The sequence below is a fragment of the Impatiens glandulifera genome, chromosome 7, assembly GCF_907164915.1.
Source record: "Impatiens glandulifera chromosome 7, dImpGla2.1, whole genome shotgun sequence".
Taxonomy (NCBI): Eukaryota; Viridiplantae; Streptophyta; class Magnoliopsida; order Ericales; family Balsaminaceae; genus Impatiens; species Impatiens glandulifera.
In genome coordinates, this window is record NC_061868.1 from 50,159,648 (window position 1) to 50,184,249 (window position 24,602).

Sequence of the window (24,602 nt, forward strand, 5' to 3'; positions counted from 1 at the left end):
TTAAAACGGTTAAAAATAAAATTAAAAATGCTAGAGGTATGTTTCGAACTTGCAACCTAACAAAACAAGTACAACTCTTTAACCAACTAGGCTACAAAGACTTTATATTTTAAATTCAACACCAAATTTGATAAACGCGGGACGTTTTAACATTAATATAAGTTCAACTTTTTAACTAACTAATCTATATATATATAATGATGCTTAATTTTTAAAGTGTCCGGATTGCCGGGTCGAGAGCTGTGGTTAATTTGGATACTTGGGTCGGATTGTGGGTTTACCCGTTTTTAAATTTAAAACGGTTAAAAATAAAATTAAAAATGCTAGAGGTATGTTTCGAACTTGCAACCTAACAAAACAAGTACAACTCTTTAACCAACTAGGCTACAAAGACTTTATATTTTAAATTCAACACCAAATTTGATAAACGCGGGACGTTTTAACATTAATATAAGTTCAACTTTTTAACTAACTAATCTATATATATATAATGATGCTTAATTTTTAAAGTGTCCGGATTGCCGGGTCGAGAGCTGTGGTTAATTTGGATACTTGGGTCGGATTGTGGGTTTACCCGTTTTTAAATTTAAAACGGTTAAAAATAAAATTAAAAATGCCAGAGGTATGTTTCGAACTTGCAACCTAACAAAACAAGTACAACTCTTTAACCAACTAGGCTACAAAGACTTTATATTTTAAATTCAACACCAAATTTGATAAACGCGGGACGTTTTAACATTAATATAAGTTCAACTTTTTAACTAACTAATCTATATATATATATATATAATGATGCTTAATTTTTAAAGTGTCCGGATTGCCGGGTCGAGAGCTGTGGTTAATTTGGATACTTGGGTCGGATTGTGGGTTTACCCGTTTTTAAATTTAAAACGGTTATAAATAAAATTAAAAATGCTAGAGGTATGTTTCGAACTTGCAACCTAACAAAACAAGTACAACTCTTTAACCAACTAGGCTACAAAGACTTTATATTTTGAATTCAACACCAAATTTGATAAACGCGGGACGTTTTAACATTAATATAAGTTCAACTTTTTAACTAACTAATCTATATATATATATATATAATGATGCTTAATTTTTAAAGTGTCCGGATTGCCGGGTCGAGAGCTGTGGTTAATTTGGTGTTAGGATCGGGGACGCCCTTGGAGGACCGGGGTGTAATTTTCCGGTTTTTAAGTAAGGGAGGCCGCTTACGACAACACACACACCTTGGTGATAGTCCGGTTAAAGACTAAAACCGTTCTCAGCACTGCACAACCTGTCACAGACTCTTGAACCGGTGTTCAAGGGCGGAAGTGTCTGTTTCAGGTTGAAGCAACGTTGAGAATGGTTTTAGTCTTTAACCGGACTATCACCAAGGTGTGTGTGTTGTCGTAAGCGGCCTCCCTTACTTAAAAACCGGAAAATTACACCCCGGTCCTCCAAGGGCGTCCCCGATCCTAACAAGTGGTATCAGAGCGAGGTTCCCAGCACTCAAGCAACAAAAATGGTGGGAAGCATGACTCACAGCGACAAGCCACCAATGCTAAACAGCGAAGCATTTAGCAGTTGGAAGAAGCAGATGTATCTACATCTGATAACACTAGATGATGAGATGAGCCGAGTCCTGAAAGAAGGACCGATCAAGATTAACAAGGAGGAAAGCCAGTGGACAAGTGAAGATCGGAGAAGAAGCAACCTGGACAACCATTGCATGAGGCACATCTACAAAGCTATAGACAACAACACTTTGAACAAAATATCAGAGTGCGAAAATGCAAAGGAAGCCTGGGAAACGATCATCCAGATCCACGAGGGAAACGAAAGAACCAAGGAAAATAAAATCTTGGTGGCTACGCAGAAGTATGAGAACATAAGGATGAAACCGGGAGAAAATATGAAAGAATTTAGCAACCGGTTCACCAGCGTAGTAAGCGAGCTTCAGACACTCGGAAAGAAGTATGACAACCGAGAAGTGATAATCAAAGCTCTAAGATCCTTGCCGAGCACGTGGGACATCAAGACCATGGTGATGAGGGAGTCAAGCAACCTTGGGCAGATGAAGTTGCATGATGTATTTGAGGACTTGAAAGCCTACGAGTTCGAGATCAACTCTCGGATTGAAGATGAAACATCTACATCAACCGCAACAAGAGCCTTAGTCACATCGGTGGAACCGGCGGCTCCAGTATCAACCGCACCGGTTCCAGTCAAAAACACCGATCAAATAACCGACGATGTGATGGCGATGCTAGCCCAGAAATTCGGAAAATTCATGAAGAAGAGCCAGCCACCATCTAACAATGATTTTAATTATAATTATGTAGATAAATCAAACAAAAGATGCTATAACTGTGATGGTTTTGGACATTTCAGGTCGGAATGCAGAAAACCAAGAAGAGATGATAGAAAACCGGAAGGAAATTATCAGGGAAATAATTATCAAGGTAACCGGTATCAGGGAAACAACCATCAAGGAAACAACTATCGGGGAAGCAACAATAATCAACGAAACGACTACCGAAGAAATGATGATCAACGAGCTGATGAAGGAAAGGAGATCCAAAAGGCTCTCATTGCATCAGACGGTGGAAGTGAATGGGCATACTCCGACGATGAAAATAGTGAAGAGAAAGTAACATGCTTCATGGCAAACGACGAAGAGGTATTTGACTTCTCTTCTGATGAATTTACTAAGGAAGATCTAGTTTCTGCACTCAACCAAATGGTTGCTGAGTTCAGAAATATATCTGCGTATATACCAACACCTGTAGAAGCTAAAAGCGAACAAATAAATGATGAAAACGATGAAACATATAAAATTAAAACACATGAACCGGATGAATTATTCTCGGATGATGAGAAGACAGTTCAACCGGAAATGGAAACTGATGAGCGAGCAATGTATGTTACGGCTGCGTGGGAGAGATCACGTCAAGCAGTAAAACAAATGTGCAATTATAAAAGACATCCGAAATGTAGATATGGTATCGGCTATGATCCAAGTAAACAAAACGAAACGAAACAATCTAACGGGATGAAACTAACGAAAAATAACCTTCCGTTTATAAAATTTGTCAAGAGTTCACAAACAGAAAATGAACTAAAACCGGAAGAAACGCTTAAGTACGTAGGTCCCAACGAATCTGAAAAATGGCTTCATCCTGAGAGAAAGAAAGCCAACCGGAAACCGAATAAAAATAATAAAAATCGATATCGAAGAAGTCCATCACCACATAAGGCATTCTTGAGCAACGGCCAAGAAGTTAAGCCAAACACTATCAAAACTGTAACCGGGAAAGTGATCCGACTCATTCAAGTCTGGATTCCAAAGGGACTAATCAACCATGGACCCAACTAAATGTGGGTACCAAAAAGTTGTAAATAACTGTTTGCTGCAGGTTAGGAGGAGCAATCGGTTGAAGAATTCTGAATGGTACTTGGACAGTGGATGCTCAAGGCACATGACCGGAAACAAGGAGCTACTGACCGACATCAAGTACGAAACCGGAGCATTCATCACATTCGGGGATAACTCAAAAGGTAAAACCGTGGGCAAGGGTAAGATTGTCCATGGTGAACTTTCCATAAACAATGTGCTATTGGTAGAAAAGCTAAGTTTTAATTTATTAAGCATAAGCCAGATGTGTGATGTGGGCTATAAAGTTGAATTTCATAAAAACTCATGCTTAGTCAAGAATCAAAATGATGAAACCCTGTTAACCGGTAATCGGATAGGAAACATTTACAAAGTAAACTGGAAAACAGATTTCGAAAAACCTGTGTGTATGATAGCCGGAAATGATCCAAACTGGCTTTGGCATAAACGGTTAAACCACTTGAATTTCAAAACGATTAATTTTATCTGTTCCAAGGAACTAGTTCATGGTTTTCCAAATGTTAAATTTTCAAAAGATAAAGTATGTGCTGCATGTCAAATGGGAAAACAAGTGAAATCATCTTTTAAAAGTAAAGGAAATTATCAATCTGAAAGATGTTTGGAACTGCTGCATATGGACTTGTTCGGTCCGGTTAGAGTAACAAGCTTAGGAGGCATGCATTACACTATGGTAGTTATTGACGATTACTCTAAATTTACTTGGGTTACTTTTCTAGTTTCTAAAAATCAAGCTGCCTCAAACTTGATTAAACTGATTCTGAGAATACAAAATGAAAAGTCTATTCGAGTAAACAAAATTAGAAGTGACAGAGGAACTGAATTCATTAATAGCAACTTAACTACTTTTCTTGATGATTCCGGTATTAGGCACGAGTTGTCTAGTGCCAGAACTCCTCAACAAAACGGCCTGGCTGAGAGAAGAAACCGAACTCTCAAGGAAGCCGCAAGGTCAATGATAGCCGATTCGGGTATAGCTCAAAAGTTTTGGGCTGAAGCTATCAACACTGCTTGTTATACACAAAACCGATCTCTTGTGACTAAACGATTTTCGAAAACTCCTTTTGAAATCTATTTTGATAAAATTCCAAATGTACGGTACTTTAGAATTTTCGGTAGTAAATGCTTTGTTCACAATAACGGCAAGAAGTACTTGACCGCTTTTGATGCTAAATCCGATGAGGGAATAATGTTGGGATATTCAGCTGTAAGTAAAGCATACCGAGTATATAATACTAGGACTTTAACAGTTGAAGAAACCGCACACGTTGTTTTCGATGAGTCGGTTGAGCGGAACACTGCATTACCCTTCGACCTTCACAACAGAATGGAAAATTTCAATATCTATTCTGATGATGAAGACGAGGTTCCGGTTTTTAGACGTTTTGTCAAGGACCAAGCGGTTGATGTTGAAATTCAACCTGATCAAGCTGCCTTACCGCAGAAAGTTGACGCTTCAGTTTCTACTGAAGAAATCGGTCGGTCTGACTCTGTTCAACCTACCGATCTGTCTAACCTTGATCAGCCAGCCGAAAGCTTGGTAGACACGTCTCGGATTAACCTCAGAAGGAACAGAAATCATCCTCTTGAACTAGTAATAGGTAACATATCCTCACCCGTCCGAACTAGGCAACAAAATTTGGATCACTATGGAAACTCTGCTTTCATATCACAAATTGAGCCGAAAAAGGTGGATGAAGCACTGTCAGATCCAGATTGGATCTTGGCAATGCAAGAGGAATTAAACGAGTTTGAGAGAAATAAAGTCTGGTATCTAGTTCCTAGACCGAAAAATAAACCGGTTATAGGCACACGATGGGTATTCAGAAATAAACTCGATGAAAACGGTTTAGTTACGAGGAACAAAGCCCGGTTAGTGGCTCAAGGATATAAACAGGAAGAAGGAATTGATTTTGAAGAATCATTCGCACCTGTAGCTAGACTTGAGGCTATTAGAATATTTTTAGCATATGCAGCTTTCAAAAAGTTTAAAGTTTATCAAATGGATGTAAAAAGCGCTTTTCTAAACGGTAAAGTCAATGAAGAGGTGTATGTAAATCAACCTCCAGGTTTCAAAAATTCAGAACATGAAAATCACGTTTACCGGCTGAACAAAGCCCTTTACGGTTTGAAACAAGCACCAAGAGCTTGGTACGATACCTTGACTCAATTTCTTTTTGATCACAAATTTACAATCGGTTCCGGTTGAAGTGTATTCTTCTATCTTGGCTAACCGGTTGCTTGAGAAAGTGAGGCCGGTTCCTGTGATCATTTGTCTTGATCACTTGAAGCCGGTTTCTTTGATATGATAGCAGCTGGTTATTGATGCACGATTTCCGGTTCCGGTTTGTTCAGTGCCTGCACATGAAGTTTAATTTCTGTTTAGTTTGTCTGGCCGGTTCCAAAATTAATCTACTTAATTTTTCTATCAATTTCTCCCTTTTTGATTATTTAGAATAAATATTCAAAAATTGTAATGTGTGGCCGGTTTTAAGAAAATTAACTTACTTAATTTTTCTATCAATTTCTCCCTTTTTGATTATTTAGAATAAATATTCAAAACTTGTAATGTATGGCCGGTTTTAAGAAAATTAACTTACTTAATTTTTCTATCATTTGGATACTTGGGTCGGATTGTGGGTTTACCCGTTTTTAAATTTAAAACGGTTAAAAATAAAATTAAAAATGCTAGAGGTATGTTTCGAACTTGCAACCTAACAAAATAAGTACAACTCTTTAACCAACTAGGGTACAAAGACTTTATATATTAAATTCAAACATCAAATTTGATAAATGCGGGACGTTTTAATATTAATATAAGTTCAACTTTTTAACTAACTAATATATAATGATGTTGAGTAAATGGATACTTGGGTCGGATTATGTGTTGACCCACCCATAAATTTAAAACGGTTAAAAATAAAATTAAAAATGTTATCCGTAATTTTTTTCACGGTTTTTTATATTATTACTCGTGCAAATGCACGGGCTAAATGCTAGTTTCCAATAATCTCATAAATACTATAAATTCTCTCAACGTTCTCATTAAATTTACGATTTTGAAAATGTTTTTTTGTGGCCTAATTAAAAATCTAATAAAATATCCTAACTCCACAATTCTCTCAACCTTCTCATTAGATTTTATTTAATTCAATGCCCATATACTATCTTACAATCTTCTTTATTTAATTTGATACATTATTTTGTAAAAATGTGGTTATGTCATATGATAATAAGCTATTATGCTAATCTCTTCTAGGGAAGTAAACAATGTGATCCCAAACACCCGTTAAAAAAATAACAAAAATAAATATGCTTATCCACTAAAATTATAATAAACCCTTGCATAAAAGAATTATTAAAATGATTAAATTATACACTATAATATATAATATGGATAAATGTAATATAAATTAAGAATAAATCATAAATACTTTTATAAATTTATACTGAAATTAGAATTGGGTGACTTAAATTTAATATAATAAATTATATTTATTTATATATTAAAATGATATTTAATTAAGTTGAACTCTACTATATTTAAAACATAAAACTCATCTCTATATTTTTAGTTAAATTTCGTCTAATATAGAGTAACAAACTATCGTAAAAAAACATTCTCCATTTTAATAATTTTATTGTGAAGTCTAGTATTCACATTCTTTATTATTAAAGCGGTATGAACAAATAATATTAAAACAAGATTAATCAATTTAATCAACATAACATAAATTTGTTATCGTCCACTCTCGGTCAATTATTAATACAACTTAACTAATGTAAAAACATTCAAATTTAACTCTCACGTGAAATTTATAATATACTAATTCATATTTCAAAACAATTATATATATTAAACTTTAAACATATAAATATTAACATATTATCATTGTTAAATGAGTTAGAATATTTCTATTTAGTATGAATCAGTCCTTATTCATTTAAAGTTATTTGAAATATCTTCTCAGTTATTTAATTCATTAACTAAAATATTATTTATTTTAAATTATTATATTTTATTTTATCATTATATATTAATACATATCCATCTCCTCAAAATTATTATCAATAATTTTTTATTTTTTTTTAAATAACCCGTTCGAATAACACCTCACCTCAGTTGAAAGACTAATTTTGATAGTAAAGACAAATATAATGGTAGTCAAAATATAGAGAGATGTTTTTATAAAAGTTGACAAATGGTAACAAAATGATATGAAATGGTGAATAGATGTGTAAAGAAATGATGTGAAATGGTGAGTACTCACAATTACTAAACATAATTTTAAATGTTTATTTATTTCTTTCATATTCATTAATAATTATTCATTTTCTCTTTATTAATAATTTATTTTTTATCTCTGAATATTTTTTAATAATTTATTTTAAATTAATAAGGACAATAATAAATCAAATAAAAAATAAAAAATATATATAATTTTTAAAATATATATTATATTTGATAAATATTATATTAAAAATATATATTAATAGGGTAAATATATAATTAATATTAAAAATCTTAATTTTTTTAATTAATTATTTCTCCTCTTTTCTCTCTTTAGTTTTTTTTATATTATAAAATATATTATAAATTCACTCAATTAACTCAAAATGTTATATATTATCTCTTATATTATCATATGGGTTAATTTTATCTTAAATTATTATTTTTTATTTAAGTGGAATATTAATAGTTGATAGTTTGAGTTATATTTATTTTGAATATCAGTATGTATGATTTGAGTTGAATCTTGACAAATTCTTATTTTTCTTATTATAATTTATTTTAAAAACAAATAAATAAATTATTAACGCAAATATATATATATATAGATGAGAGAAATAATTAATTAAAAAAATTATGAAATTTATATATTTTTTATTCTCTTTAATATATATTTATCAAATATAATATATATATATTTTTTATTTCTTTTATTTATTATTGTACATATTATTATTTTAAATATTTTATAAATAAATAAGTTAAATAATAAAATATATAAACATATATTTAAGATTTAATAATATAAATAAATTATTAAAGAAGATTGAAGAGATAAAAAATAAATTATTAATGAATATGAGAGAGAAATTATGTTTAGTCTTTAGGCCTAGTCACCATTTCATATCACTTCACTACACATTAGCTGTAAATCTTTAGCTCCTCTATCATTATTCAACAACAAAAAAAACATCACCTCACATTGTTATATCAAATCATCCAATTCATTAACTAAAATGTCATTTATTTTAAATTATTATTTTTTATTTTATCATTATATATTAATACATTTTCAAAAAAAATATTCACCTGCTCAATCTTTTTTAGTCAAAATGTCTTTAAGATGTTTTTATAAAAAGTTGACAAAATCTTTTTTTTTTTTTTGTTTGTTTTTGTTTTATAATATTATGCATCAAAAACAAATTAAAGCTAATTATATTTTAATAAATCACCCTAAAACTTCAGATTTAGCCCTTTATTTTAAATAATGAATTTTATGATAAACTCAATTATTAAGTTAAATAAGTATGTTATCGAGCATTTAAAATATAAAAAAAAGTTTAAGCATTTCATCAAACAATTGAAATTTGAAGATGAAAAAACAAAATAATAAAAAAATCAAGTAATACTACCATGATAAACTAATTAATTATTATCATGAATAAGTTTATTTTCCTGACGAACTCCAAAAATCCTTGATAAAGTCTAAAGATTATACACATTTCATTTAAAAAACAAAAAATAAGAGGAATTTATATGAAAATAACTATAGAATAGTGAGTTAATTAATTAATGAAATGAAGATTATAGAAAAGAATATGATCACGGTTAACCCTAACAAGCCACCGATTATGACAACCTAATTAATAAAAATAATTAGGTTGTTTAGTTAAATTTATTAATGATTTTAACATAAAAGTATATAAAAAATTGTTTACTATGAAAAATAAGATTTTCTATTTGTTAGAATTCTATGTACATAAGAATTAAGAGTTAATGGAAATATAACCACTAAAAAATCCACAACTAGGCACATGAATTACTAGGAGAAGCTTCAATCACACCTAGAAGCTTCTGTATAGTATAGTGAAGACACATTAATGGATAAGAGAAACTTCAATCATATCTAGAGGTTTCGTAGAGTACAGAGATGAAAATAAGGGATGTGTAGGCTGAACAATGCTTACACACCATAAAGATCAGATCAGTGGAGTATTATTACAATATATTGAAGAATTTAAAATAAAATAAAATTAGGACAACAAAATTTTTTTCATGTTTTTTTTATCATAATACTGGGTCAACCCAATTTTTGGAGTCGACAAAGTAGACCGTCAAATTTATTTATTTTTACGTTTTTCTATTGTAGAACAATCAAATTCTTTTTACGTTCTTCTACTATAAAATTGGGCCAGCCCAATTCTCGAAACTGAACTGACAGAGAATGAAGGATGATTTCCCAAAAAGTAACCTTAAAATTGGGCCAGCCCAATTCTCGAAACTGAACTGACAGAGAATGAAGGATGATTTCCCAAAAAGTAACCTTGTTTGACGTTCACTTTTGCCAAACTAACCTTGTTTGACTAACCTTGTTTGACTAACCTTGTTTGACGTTCACTTTTGCCAAACTAACCTAGTTTGTTCATTCATTCCCAAACTAACCTAGTTTATTATTCAAACTCGATTTTTTCTTTATATTTAAAATTCATTATATATAAACTAAATTATTTATATTTTGATATATATTTTAAATTCTTATTTTTTTATAAATTTGATTATTTGTATTTTGATTTATAATTTAAATTATTATTTATATAAATTAAATTATTTATATTTTGATATATATTTTAAATTATTTTTTTATAAATTTGATTATTTATATTTTGATATATAATTTAAATTTGATTATTTTCTTATAAATTTAATTATTTATATTTTAATATATATATATATATATATATATATATATTTACATTTCAATTATTATTTATATAGTGTAATAAATATTTCTATTAGCATTCTAATAGATAATTGATAAATACTAATAAATTTAAAATATTTTAACCATAATAATATAATAATTAAATATTCATAAAAATATTTTTAATTTTCAATTATTTATTAAATATAATAATATTTTTAATTAAATATAATAACAAAATTATCATATTTTAATCATAGAAATATGATAATCTTGTTATTATATTTAATAAATAATTGATAAATTTAAAAATGCTTTTATGAATATTTAATTATTATATTGTTAGGGTTAAAATATTTTAAATTTATTAGTATTTATTAATTATTTATTAAAATTATTTAATATTTATTACACTATATAAATAATAATTGAAATATAAATATATATATATATATATATTAAAATATAAATAATCAGATAATTAAATTTAAATTATATATTAAAATATAAATAATTAAATTTATATAAATAATAATTTAAAATATATATCAAAATATAAATAATTTAGTTTATATAAATAATAATTTAAAATATATATCAAAATATAAATAATTTAGTTTATATATAATGAATTTTAAATGTAAAAAAATAAAAATAAAAATAAAAAAATAATTGAGTTTGAATAATATAGTAAACTAGGTTAGTTTGAGAATGAATAAACAAAACTAGGTTAGTTTGAGAGAGTGAACATAAAACAATGTTGCTTTGGAAAATAATCCGAGAATGAGCTGTGGAAGGATTTGAAAAAGATGAAATCTGTTGAAATATTATATATTTATATTTAATAAAAAAAGATTGGTAAGCTTATTAAGCCCACGTGAAGAATTAATAAATATATTGCCGAATTTTGATATATAAAAGTAAGAAAACTCTTGATGATATTTGTTCTCGGATATTATTTATATAAAAGTGATGTCAATTAAAATATCAATTGTGCAAATTTGAAGTTACAGGATTGTTGACAAGTTAAGCCTAACCTACCAAATTTGCAAAATATCTTTCACAGTCGCGTGTCCACACTATTGAGTCTATTTGAAAATATCTTCATAAGAATTCATTAAATATATTTTAAATAATTCAACAAATATATTCTAAAAAATGAAACAATTGAGTGGAATCCGATCTTTGTACGCGTGCCCTTCCTTTATTTGTCAGTATCAACCAAAAATAATAATAATAATAACATTTATTTTTATTTTCATTGCATTAAACTTATAAAGTTATATTGCATATAAATAGATAAACCATTGGGTCCCATCAATGAAAGGCTCTATCCCTCACTCAACAAACAAATTGGGGGAAATTGCAGTAGGGACAGGACTTAATAGGAAAAGCCTTAAGTTCCGGTTCGGTTTATTTATTTTTATTTAATTTTTCTTGTGTAGCCCCAAATAAAATATCTGGCTGACATAAGAGCGGAAGATATTATCAATCTCTGCTTACGTGGCAATAAGGTGATGTTATTTACACGTGTAAAAAGCGATGCCATGTGGGAGTCATTTTTCATTTTGGCCCCTCTCTCTCTCTCCTCTCCTCTCTCTCTCTCTCTTCTTCTCCTTGCGGTTAACCAGAAGCACAGGGGCCGAGGGTTTCTCAGAGCTTTAGCGATCAAATTCGAGTTTCTCTGGATTGATTAAAGAATGGTGGAAGAGAATTTTGGAACGATGACCTTGTCTCCGATGTCAGATCTAGCACCCTCACCGGCGGCTGAAGGCTGCGGGAACGAGGTAACTCGGATGATGATGAAAGACGATCACTGGAAGAAGAAGAAGGATCTATCTGACCGAGAAGGAAATGAGAATCAGGTAATTCTTCTTGATTATCGCGATTCCTTATGTATATTTGTGTTAATGTTATTGCTTCGTGCTTATTTGGAAATATATATATATATATATATATATGTTTGTGCTGCCTGGTTAATTTATATCTGATGTTACTTATTTTGCTTCGTATTCGTTGATTGGTAGAGATATACGTCAGATTTGGGCATTAGATGCCGAGTGGACCTGGTTTCTTGTTTTAATTCACCTTCCTTTATCGGCGGATACTTGAGGAATGAAATGAAATCATCTATTGGTAAGGAAAATCTATTAAGTTGAGATTAGTAGAACCTTAGATTCGTTTGGTACTTCCCAGTTACACTGATTTTCCTTCTTTGTGTTTGGACTCTAGATTAAGTTTGTTCAATTGCTTCTTCGATGAATCTTCAGTCTGATTGTTACATAGTTTCTTTTTATGTTTCTAATATGTTTGAGATGGAGATTATGATGTCTGATGCATAGTCAAGTCTTAGAACAATCTCTTTTAACAGTTTTGTGATGTGAAAAAATCATGGCAGGTTCACAGCACAACATGGACAAATGAGAAGCACAATATGTATCTTAATGTTTTGGAAGCATCATTTGTTCAGCAATTGCACAATTCCTTCAGTTTCGTAGAAAAGAGATTGGATCTGCAGCATGTCAATCAGAATGATTCGTCTGATCAGGTTTCTTTTTGTTGAAACCAGTGTTAAAAAATAATGATTTGGCTTTGAACAGTTTATTTATTATACCTCTTCTGGACCCAGTTGGCAGTTTTACAGAAAGGATCTTGGAAGAAGATCAATTTAAAGAAAGATCAGCCTCTTTTGTGTAGAACAGTGGGTTCTCATGCATCAAAGATTGAAAGTCATTGGTTGGATGCTCATAAGTTTCCACATAGATGTGACTGGAAGACAAATCCCGATTTACAAGAGAATTGTATAGAGATTACTCCTTCTGGAAGGAAGAGGAGGAGGGGTTTCTCCCACAATTTAGCCTCATCTGACTCGCAATCTACCTTCAACCATTGTCAAAGGAAGGAACTAGACATTGAAGCAGGTAAGAGATCTTTTCTGTTGTATAAAATGTTAATCTAGATTCTAGTATTTGGGGTGTTATCAAACACGAGGAATCAGACCTTTTGATTATAATGGCTGTCCAAAATGTTGTTTTTTCTGCAGAGGGTACTGATCAGAACTTTATGGAGGAAGTTGTAGAGAAACCAATAATGAAAAAGATCAAAAGAGATTCCATGGATTCTTCAACTAAGGTTCAAGCAAATTTCCTTTTCTATGTCATGTTTATGTTGATTTGTGTTGTTGTTGTTAAGATCAATCTCAATATCTGGTTTATCATTCCAGATAACTGTGTCCACTGAAACTTCAACTCTCTGCAAGGCTTCAGAAGATCCAGCACAACCTTGAAGACATATATCTCGACACATATTCAAAGGATGCTGCAGTTTAGTAGAATAGTAAATACAAGAAAAGAGTTTTCCATTGTCAAATATTGTTCAGCAGAGATAGTTTTATGAATGGTAGCTAGGACTCAGACGAGACGACTTTCTAGTAGTAGAGATGATGATCTTGTTATTCGGGCGGGGACCTATTTGGATTTCAAATTAACTAAGAGAGAAATTCACCATTATTTCCACTTTGTGATCTTTACATAATCTCAATTTAAGTAAATCTGGTATTTATTATTAGCACTATCTTAATCCCACAATATTGATGGTGTTTCTATGTTAATGAATACAATATCAGGCTTTCTTCTTAATGTGAGTTAGTCAATATGTTATAAATATTTGTTTTTTTGGAAAAGTTCTATCAATTAAGTTAGATATATGGTAAGATGGTGTGAATTTTATGTTATTTATTATTACTTTATTTGAAAGCTGTAATAAAAGCAAAAGTTATTTGTAGTTTATTTTTGACAAAAAAAAGTTTATTTTTGACAAAAAAAAGTTTATTTTTATATTAATATTGTCTTAAGAAATAAGTTATGTAATTTTATATGCTTGTAAATGAAGTCTCATATTTGTTTTTGGTAAAAGTGTATCATTATGTGACTATATAATTTAGTCAACAAGGTAGTGAAAGATTAAATATGGAAATTCAAAATTTTGCATAATATTATCTAAAGTGCATTTAAAATTGATCATGTCATCTAACTATGGAATGAAAATATATCTTTTTTTGACTTAGAATGAAAAAGGATATATAAGGTTTTACAAAAATAAAATAAAAAATATAGTATGAATAGTTAGAGAATTCTGCAAACTTCTTAAAAAAAGAACTTTTTATCATAAAGAATATTATAATGCATGTACTGACTTGATTCCACATGAACTTTAGTAAATGAGAAAGATAAAACACGTTTAATGGTAATTTAATACTTGTAATTATTTTCATTTTATTTGTGATAATAAAACAAAATTATTTATATAAAAGATTTTAGAAAAAAGAAAAGAAAAGAAAGAGTAGTGTTTAGTTCTGAATTGTCATGATTAGGGATTTCCAAGATTATGTTTTTCTGCATTTACACGCTTTCTCTTCTACTTAGGATTTGGGGCATGTTTGTTCTCGTATTCCTTCAAGAGGAATCTGACCCGGTCGTCGGATTCGGATCCTCCATCTCCTTCATCGAAGACCGTGGACTTCCCAAGCTGAAAAGGACACTCTCCCAAATCTCTACCTGCTCCGTCTGCAAATACCCATATCATATGATTTTCAATCTCTCTCTCTCTCTCTAGTGAAGTTATCCAGTACCCTTCCATTGAAAATTAGTAATGGGTTTGCAACCTAATCAGAGAACCACGCGGCCATCGTCCAATCTCGAAGAAGGACCCGATTCGACCGAATATTCGTCGAACAAGAAGAAATGGGTCAATTTGATGCCCTTGGCCGTAGCGTTGGTTGTTATAGCAGAGATCGCCTTTCTGGGTCGGCTCGATATGGTTGAGAATTTCACCCGGTTTAACTCATGGGCCGACTCCTACCAGTTCAAGTCTACGGCTGCTGACGATGATGTATATGATACTCGATTGGGCCTGTTGGCTACTGGTCTTGATCATCGGAATCCTGAACCGGACTCTTGCGAAGAGTGGTTAGAAATGGAAGATTCCGTTCCGTATTCTAGAGATTTTCAGAAAGAACCAATTGTAGTCGTTGGCGGTAACGAAGTATGTTTATATTACTATCTATAGTGAAGTAGAAATAGAAAGTTTAATTAATGAAATTTGTTTGTTTGTTTGTGTTGGATCGTCATCAGGATTGGGATAGTTGTAGCGTAGGATGTAAATTCGTGGCTAGTACTAATAAGAAATCAGATGCTGCTTTCGGTCAAACACCTGGAATTATTAGCGTTCATCGTTCCATGGAATCGGTTCAATATTACTCAGAGAATGATGTTGAAAACGCACGACGGTAGGTAAGCAAACTCTCTGAGGATGATGATGATAATGATTCATCAAATGAGATTCTTACTTAATTTGCACTTAAACAATTATGGTGTTTGTTACTGAAATTTCAACCTATGCTCAATTTGGTTATATTAGGAGGGGATATAATATCGTAATGACAACTAGTTTGTCGTCTGATGTACCCGTTGGTTACTTTTCGTGGGCTGAATACGACATAATGGCACCGGTGAAACAACCAAAGACAGAGATTGCTCTGGCAGCAGCCTTCATATCCAATTGTGCTGCTAGAAACTTCCGGCTGCAGGCTCTTGAAGCCCTTGAAGGGACCGGGATGAAGATAGATTCTTATGGGGGTTGTCATCGGAATCGCGATGGAAGAGGTAAAACCGTCTTCACCACCACCACCATCATGGAATTTATTATTAATATATATTGGTTTGGGCAGTGGACAAAGTAGAAACTCTTAAGAAGTACAAATTTAGCTTGGCATTTGAGAATTCAAATGAGGAGGATTATGTGACTGAGAAATTCTTTCAGTCTCTTGTTGCAGGTATGCATGAATGAATATATACTGATGATATTCAATCAATTAAGTTTTGAATGATTATCTATACTTGCTTGATTATTATTATTATTATTAGGTTCTATTCCTGTGGTTGTTGGTGCACCAAATATCGATGAATTCTCCCCTTGCCATGGATGTATTCTACACATTCGACAGCTCAGCGATGTCGAGCCTATTGCTAAGACCATGAATATCTTGGCCAATGATCCACATGCATACAACCAATCAATTAGGTCAATTCTATGCTCTTAAGCTTGCTTGTAGAAAAAAATGGATTATTTTAGGGTTACTTGAGTTAAATTACTAAAATACCCTTTTGTATTGAATATTTTAAATTAGTATTTTATGTGATGATTTGATTGATGATGGGATGAAGGGTTATTTGAGTTAATTCATCAAACAAGGCCTTATGATTTCTGTATGTAAATTTGTTTCCATTTTCAGAATTCATTTATTTTTGTTTCTATATCTGAAAATGGGGATATAGATATACATAAACAATAAGTAGTTTCCTAGCCAATGACCTCCATGCTTACAAACAATCATATTTGGAAACACTTACTGTTTGTTTCTGTTTATGTATCTTTTTTTTGAAGAAATTTAATTTCATTCAAAGAAGTATATCTAGATCTGATTTCAAATACATAAACATTTGACAAGTTTCAGAAATTTATTTTTGTTTCTATATTTAGAAACTGATCCGGATACAGTGAATTTTTTTCTAATAACTCTTGTTGAGGTATAGTGGTTTCATCTCCATCTTCTTCTCCTCAGATGGAAGTGGGAAGGCCCATCTGATTCTTTCAAAGCTTTAGTCGATATGGCAGCGGTCCATTCATCATGCCGTTTGTGCATTCATTTGGCAACAATGATTCGAGAGAAGGAAGAAAAGACTTCTCCCAAATTTTCTAAACGACCCTGCAAGTGTACAAAAGGCATAGAAACAATGTATCATGTTTACGTAAGGGAAAGAGGAAGGTTTGCTATGGAGTCGGTTTTCTTGAGGTAGTAATTAATATGTATTTCCTCCCCCGGAAACTTCATATTGTTGTTGTTGTTTTATTATTTGATTTTGTTGGTGTCGACAGGGAATCTAATTTGAGTGTGAAGGGATTAGAATCTGCAATCTTATCAAAATTCAAGTCTATTAAGCATGTACCTGTTTGGAAAGAAGAAAGGCCTGAAAGCATTAGAGGTGGGAATGAGCTCAAAATTTACAGAATATATCCTGTGGGATTCACACAGAGGCAAGCTTTGTACACTTTCAGATTCAAAGAGGAAGCTGATTTCAAAAGCCATATTCTGAATAACCCATGTCCAAAGTTTGAAGTCATATTTGTCTAGAGACAGACAGACAACCAAGTCCACTCACACCATTGAAAAGCGCCACGAGGATCTTGGTTCTAACTCGGGTTTTCGAAGGAATGACAGAAATTTGATCTTGTAGAATATAGAAAAAGAGGTTAAATTCTGAATTCGTGGACTTAAGTTTTAAGAGCACTGGTTTTATTTCTTTTAATGATGAATTTGAATTATACTTTTTTATGAGATGTTTCTTCAAACATTGGAGAGAAGAAGAAAAAAAACTAATTTTTATTGATTAATTTTACATAGTTTTTTTTCTTTCAAATAGTTCATGCAAAATGATATAAATATTTATTTTTATCTTATATATATTAAGAAAAATATTAAATAAACCTGAAGAGAAAATGTTCATGTTGCTCATTATAATATATGTTCATTGGCTTAGGTTTCTAAGTTGAATAATAAATCAAAATCTTACTAGCAAAAAAAAGATAAGTGGGCTTGAACTTTGTGGACCTGCATACATATCTATGTGGGCCGTGGGCCGGGTTCTGGCTGATTGATTAGATAGACAATAATTGGTATTTTATTTATGAAGAATTGATGTTCCTTTGAACTACATAATTATACTATCAAATCAGTTTTAAATATATTTCTCACTTGCATTAAGATGGAATTTGAGAACTTTAATATTTTAAGGGAGATTCTCAGGAGGACTTAACCTACTTCGACCAATAAGAAGGTGACACGACTTCTTAATTTTTTTTAATTTAATTCATTATTTACTTATTTAGTACTACAAAAAATGACAAAATTCACATTTATTCACTCATTTTATATATAATTTTCTCTTTTTTGAAGTCCATTCCATTTTTTTTTAAGCTCAACTCTAATCTTGAAACTTTTGTATTTCAAGATCCAATCCAAAGGTCCCAAACAATATTTGTAGTCTTGAGGGGGATAAGTACTATGCAGGTTTACTTGCATTTGTGCTTATGCTGATTGGTGAGTTAGAGGTGACACAAATAGAACACAAGAAAGTGGAGTTTGAGAGCTTTCATTGAAGGTTAATTGAAGAATCAAGACAAGACTAGTTTACTTTGAGAGAAAGAAAGCCCTCTTCATTCTTCTTCTTTTCTAAAATTCAATTTTTTTTTTTTATCTTGTACTAATTTAGGGATTGGTCTGAATCTCCCTTTCATTGTAAGGCAAGATAGCGCTCTTCTCCCAAAGTGAATGGTAGAGAAAATAACCCATTATGAGAAAATCTCATATTTTTTATAAAGGGTCATGCATGTGAAATCCTCGTGGATGATAAATAATAAATGAAAAAACGGTATATTACGGTGAGTCAATGCAAAATTGGTTAAGAGTAGACAATTACAACACATCACTTACTTTTATATTGCGGATAAGTGACATTAATATATATAAAGCTTACTTTTGAACATAATATGGGTGATACCGAAATCAATTGTTAGCCGGTGAGAAGTTTAGTAATACCAGAATTAATCGTTAGCTGATTACAAGTTTGGATTAAGACCGTTGTTTTGAACAAACGTGTCCATATCTTGATTATCTTTCTTTATTATTAATTTTTTGGACCATTTAGTTTGAAAGGACTCAACATGACATTAATTGATCGCATTCAACCGATTCATTAAATTTTTCTGACGAGATCTTGAAGATTGTCATAATAATAATAATAATAATAATGTTGATCTTCTTGAGTATATATACCTTCGGACTCTTTAACGGTATTTTTTTTGTGTGTCATACGTTTTATTGCATTTTGAAACACTGGTTTTTAGTTTTTACTGATGATTCTGTCTTCTTTGAATTTAAATTATTCTTATTTATATTATATTATATAAATAATAAAATAATGTTGTTGAAGGAGGGAGGGGTTGATCATAATTGAGCACCCACCGACCGACCCTTGATTTCTTGGACAAAGGGGCATCCATCGTATGTGGTGCCCTATCGTTGTCGTGTCTGGAGTCGCCCACAGTGTACTAGTACTCCTCCACCCCCACCACCACCATGGACCACCCAGATCTCAACACGTGTCGCACTTATTCACGTCCGATTACGACTTGCACCTGAAACATGCCGTCCCCTATCCTCTACAGCAGCAGCTAACTTAACGAGAAGGCATCCGCGGCTGGGACCACCACTTCCTAGCCGTCCGATCACTTTACCCGGCACCGCCACTGGCCCACCCACACTGTAGTAACAACATCATCCATCATCAAAGGCAGGCAGGCCAGCCATTCGATCTGATCAGTACTCTTTAATCACATATCACAAATATTATAATTAGCAATCAATTAAATATACTTGATCAGAGTTTTACCAAAAGGGCCCCTCAACCCATGTGTTCCTTTCCTCTACTTACCGGGGCAGTAGTTGTCATTCCTAATTACGACTGGAAACTTCTGCCACCTTTGAGCATTGAGAATATTATTATTATTATTAGCAGCTTGTTTGATTCAACTAATTATCTAGCATATAGAAATTACCCTGGGAAGTGGTTTGGTTTTCATCTTAAACAATCAAGTCCTTATCCAGTCATCATTCATCCACTCTATATAAACAGCAGAGATCAGCTCATTATCTGATCATGCATAAGACATAAACAAATACCCACAAAGTGGAGCGGAGCGGAGAAGAAAACATTTTTCATTAACATATGGAGATTCTCCCAACATTTCTTTACATCATCCTCTTCCTCTCCACTCTCTTATTCAACTTCTTTCCAAAAAAAGTGAAGAGAAAACTCAAACGCAGGGCCAAACTTCCTCCAGGATCAATGGGTTGGCCTTATCTAGGAGAGACTCTTCAACTCTATTCCCAGAATCCAACCAATTTCTTTATTGCAAAGGAGAAAAGGTAACCTATTACCCATCATTTCCAACTCTGCATAAACCTTTATTGATGATGTGTTAATTGGATGATCAGATATGGGGAAATATTCAAAAGTCACGTACTAGGCTGTCCTGCCATCATGTTAGCTACTCCAGATGCAATATGGTTTGTTCTTGTGAGCCATGCTCATCTCTTCAAACCAACATACCCCAAGAGTAAAGAGCGGTTAATAGGTCCATCAGCACTTTTCTTTCACACAGGAGATTATCATACTCGTATAAGAAAGATTGTTCATGGCACCTTATCACCTGAAGCTATTAAGAAATTACTTCATCATATTGAAGCTACAGCAATGTCTTCCTTGAATTCATGGGCAACCGGCGGCCAACTTATCAACACCTTTCAGGAGATGAAAAAGGTCAGCTTCACTCGCAACTCACAACTAATTACTACTTTCTTTACTTGAATTCATAAATTCATTGTCTTTGTTTTCTGCAGTTCTCTTTCGAAGTGGGTGTTCTTGCAATCTTTGGCCACCTGGATGAAAAATACAAGGAAAATCTAAAAGAAAACTACTTCATTGTTGACAAGGGATACAATTCTTTCCCTTCAAACTTACCTGGAACCCCATATCGAAAAGCAGTCTCAGTAAGAGCAAAAGCTTTTCTTATATTTTTCATAAACCAACCTGAATTCTCCTATCCTAATTCCTAACGCCCTGTCCACAATGAAATCACCCAGGCAAGGAGACAGCTTGATCGAGTATTAAGTGAGATGATCAATGATAGGAAACAGAAAAGAATACTAGAGAATGATCTATTGGGTCACCTATTGAACTTCAAGGATGAAAAGGGACAGACTTTAACAGAAAAACAAATTGCAGACAACATCATTGGGATTCTGTTTGCAGCACAAGATACAACAGCTAGTGCACTAACATGGATTCTCAAGTATCTGCATGATGACCAGAACCTCCTAGAAGCTGTTAAGGTAACATTTCAGTAGTTGCGTTCTAATTGGATCTTGTATATAACAAATTGTCGTTGGAATGTCACAGGAAGAACAAAAGACATTGTATGAAACAAATGCCAGAGGAAACCAACATTTGACATGGGATCGGATTAAAAAAATGACATTAACGTATAGAGTATGTACAGAGACACTTGTAAATATAGTCCTAAGAAGGCCGCAAATTCTAACAGTTTATAGTTTCAGGTTATACTCGAGAGCTTGAGAATGTCGAGCATAATCTCTTTCACATTTCGGGAAGCAACAGAAGATGTAGAATATAAAGGTAAGGACTTCCTTCAAATAAGGGTAATGATTATACCTGAATTATTATAACTAAGATTAGCTTCCACAGGTTATCTCATTCCAAAAGGTTGGAAAGTGATGCCATTATTCAGGAACATTCACCACAACCCAAAATTCTTTGCTGATCCACAAAATTTCAGTCCATCCAGGTTTGAGGTATGCTGTTTTATAAAATGAATTTTGTTTTAGGGTTAACTTTAAGATATAAGCTTTCTGATTTTATATGTTGATATGTACATAGGCTGCTCCAAAACCGAACACCTTCATGCCATTTGGAAATGGTGTGCATGCTTGTCCAGGGAATGAGTTAGCCAAACTGGAGATGCTTATTTTAATCCATCATCTGATTACCAAGTATAGGTATGATATTCACACTAAACATATCCTTTAATATGGTTAAACTGTAAATGAGGTTGGTTTTCTTTTTTCAATAATCTAGTTTCAAAATTCTTTTTTGTTTTCTAGCATATTATTGGAATTTCAATTTCTCTAGACTTGTAACATAATGTAATAATAATAATATATATAATAAACATGTAGTTATGAGGGTCCAACAAAAGTTATGTAGGCCATGAAGAATCCTGGAAATTTCTAGACTTAATGTGAAAGACAAGGAATGAATAGCAGAATAGTGCTAAAACTTAAAAATTTTGTTATGTATATTGCATATGTCTGTGCATCAAACTGAGATATTCTGACAGCTACTTCTTGTTTGCTTTCAATGACTTTTTGCTGTAGGTGGGAAGTGCCCGGTTCTCAGAATGGAATCGAATATGGCCCATTCCCGATTCCTGAACATGGACTGCCAGCCAGGTTTTGGAAGGATTCCAACATTATGCAAAATACTAAACAAATTGAGGATGTTCAACATCAATCATGAGAAAACTTATTTGCTACATCATCTCGCTGTTAAAGTAATCCAAATGTCTACATAAGCCTTAAAACCAAATTAGGCCTAGTTACTCTATCTACTATTTCAGAGATGGAGCATTCAAAATTGATGGTTTTAACAATTTGAAATCATTTTCAGTTGATTTAATACCTGGGAATGCCATCATATATTTTTTTGTCATGAAGGCATTCAGCACATTCTCCTTTCTCAATCACAATTATTAGAATTTAGAGAGGAGAGGAATACTGTATTGAATGTCATATTGTGAAGTAATAATAATAGTACAGTAATGATATTATTTTCATATCTAATATTCCTAATAATTTGTATTGTGTCATTAGTTTATCATTCATGTGAACATCACCAAATGAAAAAGTTTTTCAGAAAAGAATGAAGTCAGACAGATTAACTTTATCCATTAAACAAAAACAGAATTAGATATAATATATAAAATTTGAACTGATTTTCAAATTTCTTTTCATTTATTTTACTACCTGTATAATTGGTTGATATTCCACCTTGCTATTTATTTAAATGGTTTTCATATTTATTTTGTTTCTTACTTTTTAAAATATCAACAAAAAGGCGAAAACAAATTAGTTGTGCATTTAAAAAATAATAATAAATTAACAGTTTCAAATGATATTCTAGAACCAATAATTTCTTATTTAAACCATTTAGACATAAGGATTTGGTAAAATACAGATTTGAAATAATAATTTAAATCTAGTTGATTTGAGTTATAAACAAATGATAAAAGACCTTAAAAATAAAGGCAAAAATAAATTTAAAAATCTATCCTAATTTTGTAAATGCTATAATGAGAATACAGATCAATACAAAAATATTTATAAATTTGGAAAAATGAAAAAAGGCATAACCTATTAAATTTTTAACGTGTTAGTAATTTAGAAAACTTTGGTATGTTACAAGTTCTTATAAATGTGGTGCATGCGATACATTTAACTAAATAGAATGCACAATACAAATATTATATAACTTAATGAAGATAAATCTAGTGACAATTAAACTTTTTTTAAAACTGTTTTTAGTTTATTTTTATTATTCTATTGAAATATTTATAAAATAAAAAATTGTTAAATTTATCTAAATTATAATTTGAGTATTATTTTATTTAAACTCTTGTTTTTTTCTCATCTAAAAAATCGTGTAAACTTATCTTTCTCAAATATAAGTGGACACTTCTTAAAGTACTAGTTTTGAATTTCAAGAGATAGGCACTCAGTTTTTTTCTGTGAAAAACCGATAAAAAATAATTATATGTTTGAAAGAAGTTAAAAGATTCCAATTAAGTTTGGTGTTTGGTTATATTCTCAAATGAATCCCTACCCTAAATTTGGTCATTTTAAAAATATGATATTTACATTTTATTTTTATTTGTGTTTATTTATTTTTCATGGATCTACTGAGATAAAAAAAAACAATCAATTCTTATTTCTTAACATGGGTAAAAAAAATGTCAATCAATTCTTATATTCTTAACATGCCGTCATTAACAAAAATTTGGACAAGGTTAAACAAGACATCAACATGAACGCATACATATGCTTCATCCAAATTAATTCATTACTTTAATTTATATGAAAATTATTGTTTAAAATAAATAATAAGAATTTTTATTATTCATAAAAGAATTTAAAAAAAAAAAATATTAAGGGAATAACTGATCCGGCCTACAAACCTAATTAGTTCTAGTAATAATAAATGAAATAAAAAATGGCTTAGTTATCAAGCATAGGACAAAATTATTGTTATTAATTGAAGAAGCCCATCTCAGTTTATTTTAAAAAAAAGTTTGAATTTCTAAACAGAACCTAAACCTAACTGGGGCTGACAGAAAGTTATCAATTTATTAAGTTCCGGGCCCAATATGTACAACCCAGTTGAGACAGTTGAGAATGGAGCCCAGGTTTGATTTCGAACAAGCCCTTTTAGTTTGAAATTAGCGGATGAGTCGACTCACGAGAGTCAGCGAGTCAACTCAGAGCATATATAAAAATCAGACCACCGGATTCACAGATC

General features: G+C 31.5%; 3 protein-coding genes across 3 annotated transcripts; all 3 read left to right on the top strand.

Moving 5' to 3' along the window:
- Positions 1-11,911: 11,911 nt before the first annotated feature.
- LOC124910293 (cold-regulated protein 27-like) lies at positions 11,912-13,861 on the top strand. The gene is made up of 5 exons (XM_047450920.1): positions 11,912-12,197; positions 12,731-12,880; positions 12,962-13,253; positions 13,376-13,464; positions 13,556-13,861. Exons 1-5 carry the CDS (start codon positions 12,033-12,035, stop codon positions 13,616-13,618), a joined length of 759 nt encoding a protein of 252 aa, XP_047306876.1. The 5' UTR covers positions 11,912-12,032; the 3' UTR covers positions 13,619-13,861.
- An 887-nt stretch (positions 13,862-14,748) lies between these two features.
- On the top strand, positions 14,749-17,787 carry LOC124945824 (putative fucosyltransferase-like protein). Its single transcript, XM_047486326.1, has 7 exons — positions 14,749-15,375; positions 15,465-15,619; positions 15,751-15,995; positions 16,061-16,165; positions 16,257-16,413; positions 16,955-17,185; positions 17,269-17,787. The coding sequence occupies exons 1-7, from the start codon at positions 14,983-14,985 to the stop codon at positions 17,522-17,524; spliced, it is 1,542 nt and encodes a 513-aa protein (XP_047342282.1). The 5' UTR covers positions 14,749-14,982; the 3' UTR covers positions 17,525-17,787.
- A 2,317-nt stretch (positions 17,788-20,104) lies between these two features.
- On the top strand, positions 20,105-22,865 carry LOC124945396 (abscisic acid 8'-hydroxylase 4). The gene is made up of 9 exons (XM_047485824.1): positions 20,105-20,377; positions 20,447-20,771; positions 20,852-21,001; positions 21,095-21,343; positions 21,411-21,500; positions 21,569-21,647; positions 21,717-21,823; positions 21,909-22,027; positions 22,406-22,865. Exons 1-9 carry the CDS (start codon positions 20,178-20,180, stop codon positions 22,545-22,547), a joined length of 1,461 nt encoding a protein of 486 aa, XP_047341780.1. The 5' UTR covers positions 20,105-20,177; the 3' UTR covers positions 22,548-22,865.
- The last annotated feature ends 1,737 nt before the right edge of the window (positions 22,866-24,602 follow it).

What these genes read in the sequence shown, in the direction of transcription:
- LOC124945824 (XM_047486326.1), top strand. Translation starts at nt 14,983, where the DNA reads ATGGGTTTGCAACCTAATCAGAGAACCACGCGGCCATCGTCCAATCTC. An exon ending in GATGTTGAAAACGCACGACG is followed by an intron (nt 15,620 to 15,750) that starts GTAGGTAAGCAA and finishes TGGTTATATTAG; the next exon opens with GAGGGGATATAATATCGTAA. An exon ending in GCATACAACCAATCAATTAG is followed by an intron (nt 16,414 to 16,954) that starts GTCAATTCTATG and finishes TCTTCTCCTCAG; the next exon opens with ATGGAAGTGGGAAGGCCCAT.
- LOC124945396 (XM_047485824.1), top strand. Translation starts at nt 20,178, where the DNA reads ATGGAGATTCTCCCAACATTTCTTTACATCATCCTCTTCCTCTCCACT. An exon ending in AGAAGATGTAGAATATAAAG is followed by an intron (nt 21,648 to 21,716) that starts GTAAGGACTTCC and finishes TAGCTTCCACAG; the next exon opens with GTTATCTCATTCCAAAAGGT. An exon ending in CATCTGATTACCAAGTATAG is followed by an intron (nt 22,028 to 22,405) that starts GTATGATATTCA and finishes TTTTTGCTGTAG; the next exon opens with GTGGGAAGTGCCCGGTTCTC.
- LOC124910293 (XM_047450920.1), top strand. Translation starts at nt 12,033, where the DNA reads ATGGTGGAAGAGAATTTTGGAACGATGACCTTGTCTCCGATGTCAGAT. An exon ending in AGAATGATTCGTCTGATCAG is followed by an intron (nt 12,881 to 12,961) that starts GTTTCTTTTTGT and finishes TTCTGGACCCAG; the next exon opens with TTGGCAGTTTTACAGAAAGG. An exon ending in CCATGGATTCTTCAACTAAG is followed by an intron (nt 13,465 to 13,555) that starts GTTCAAGCAAAT and finishes TTATCATTCCAG; the next exon opens with ATAACTGTGTCCACTGAAAC.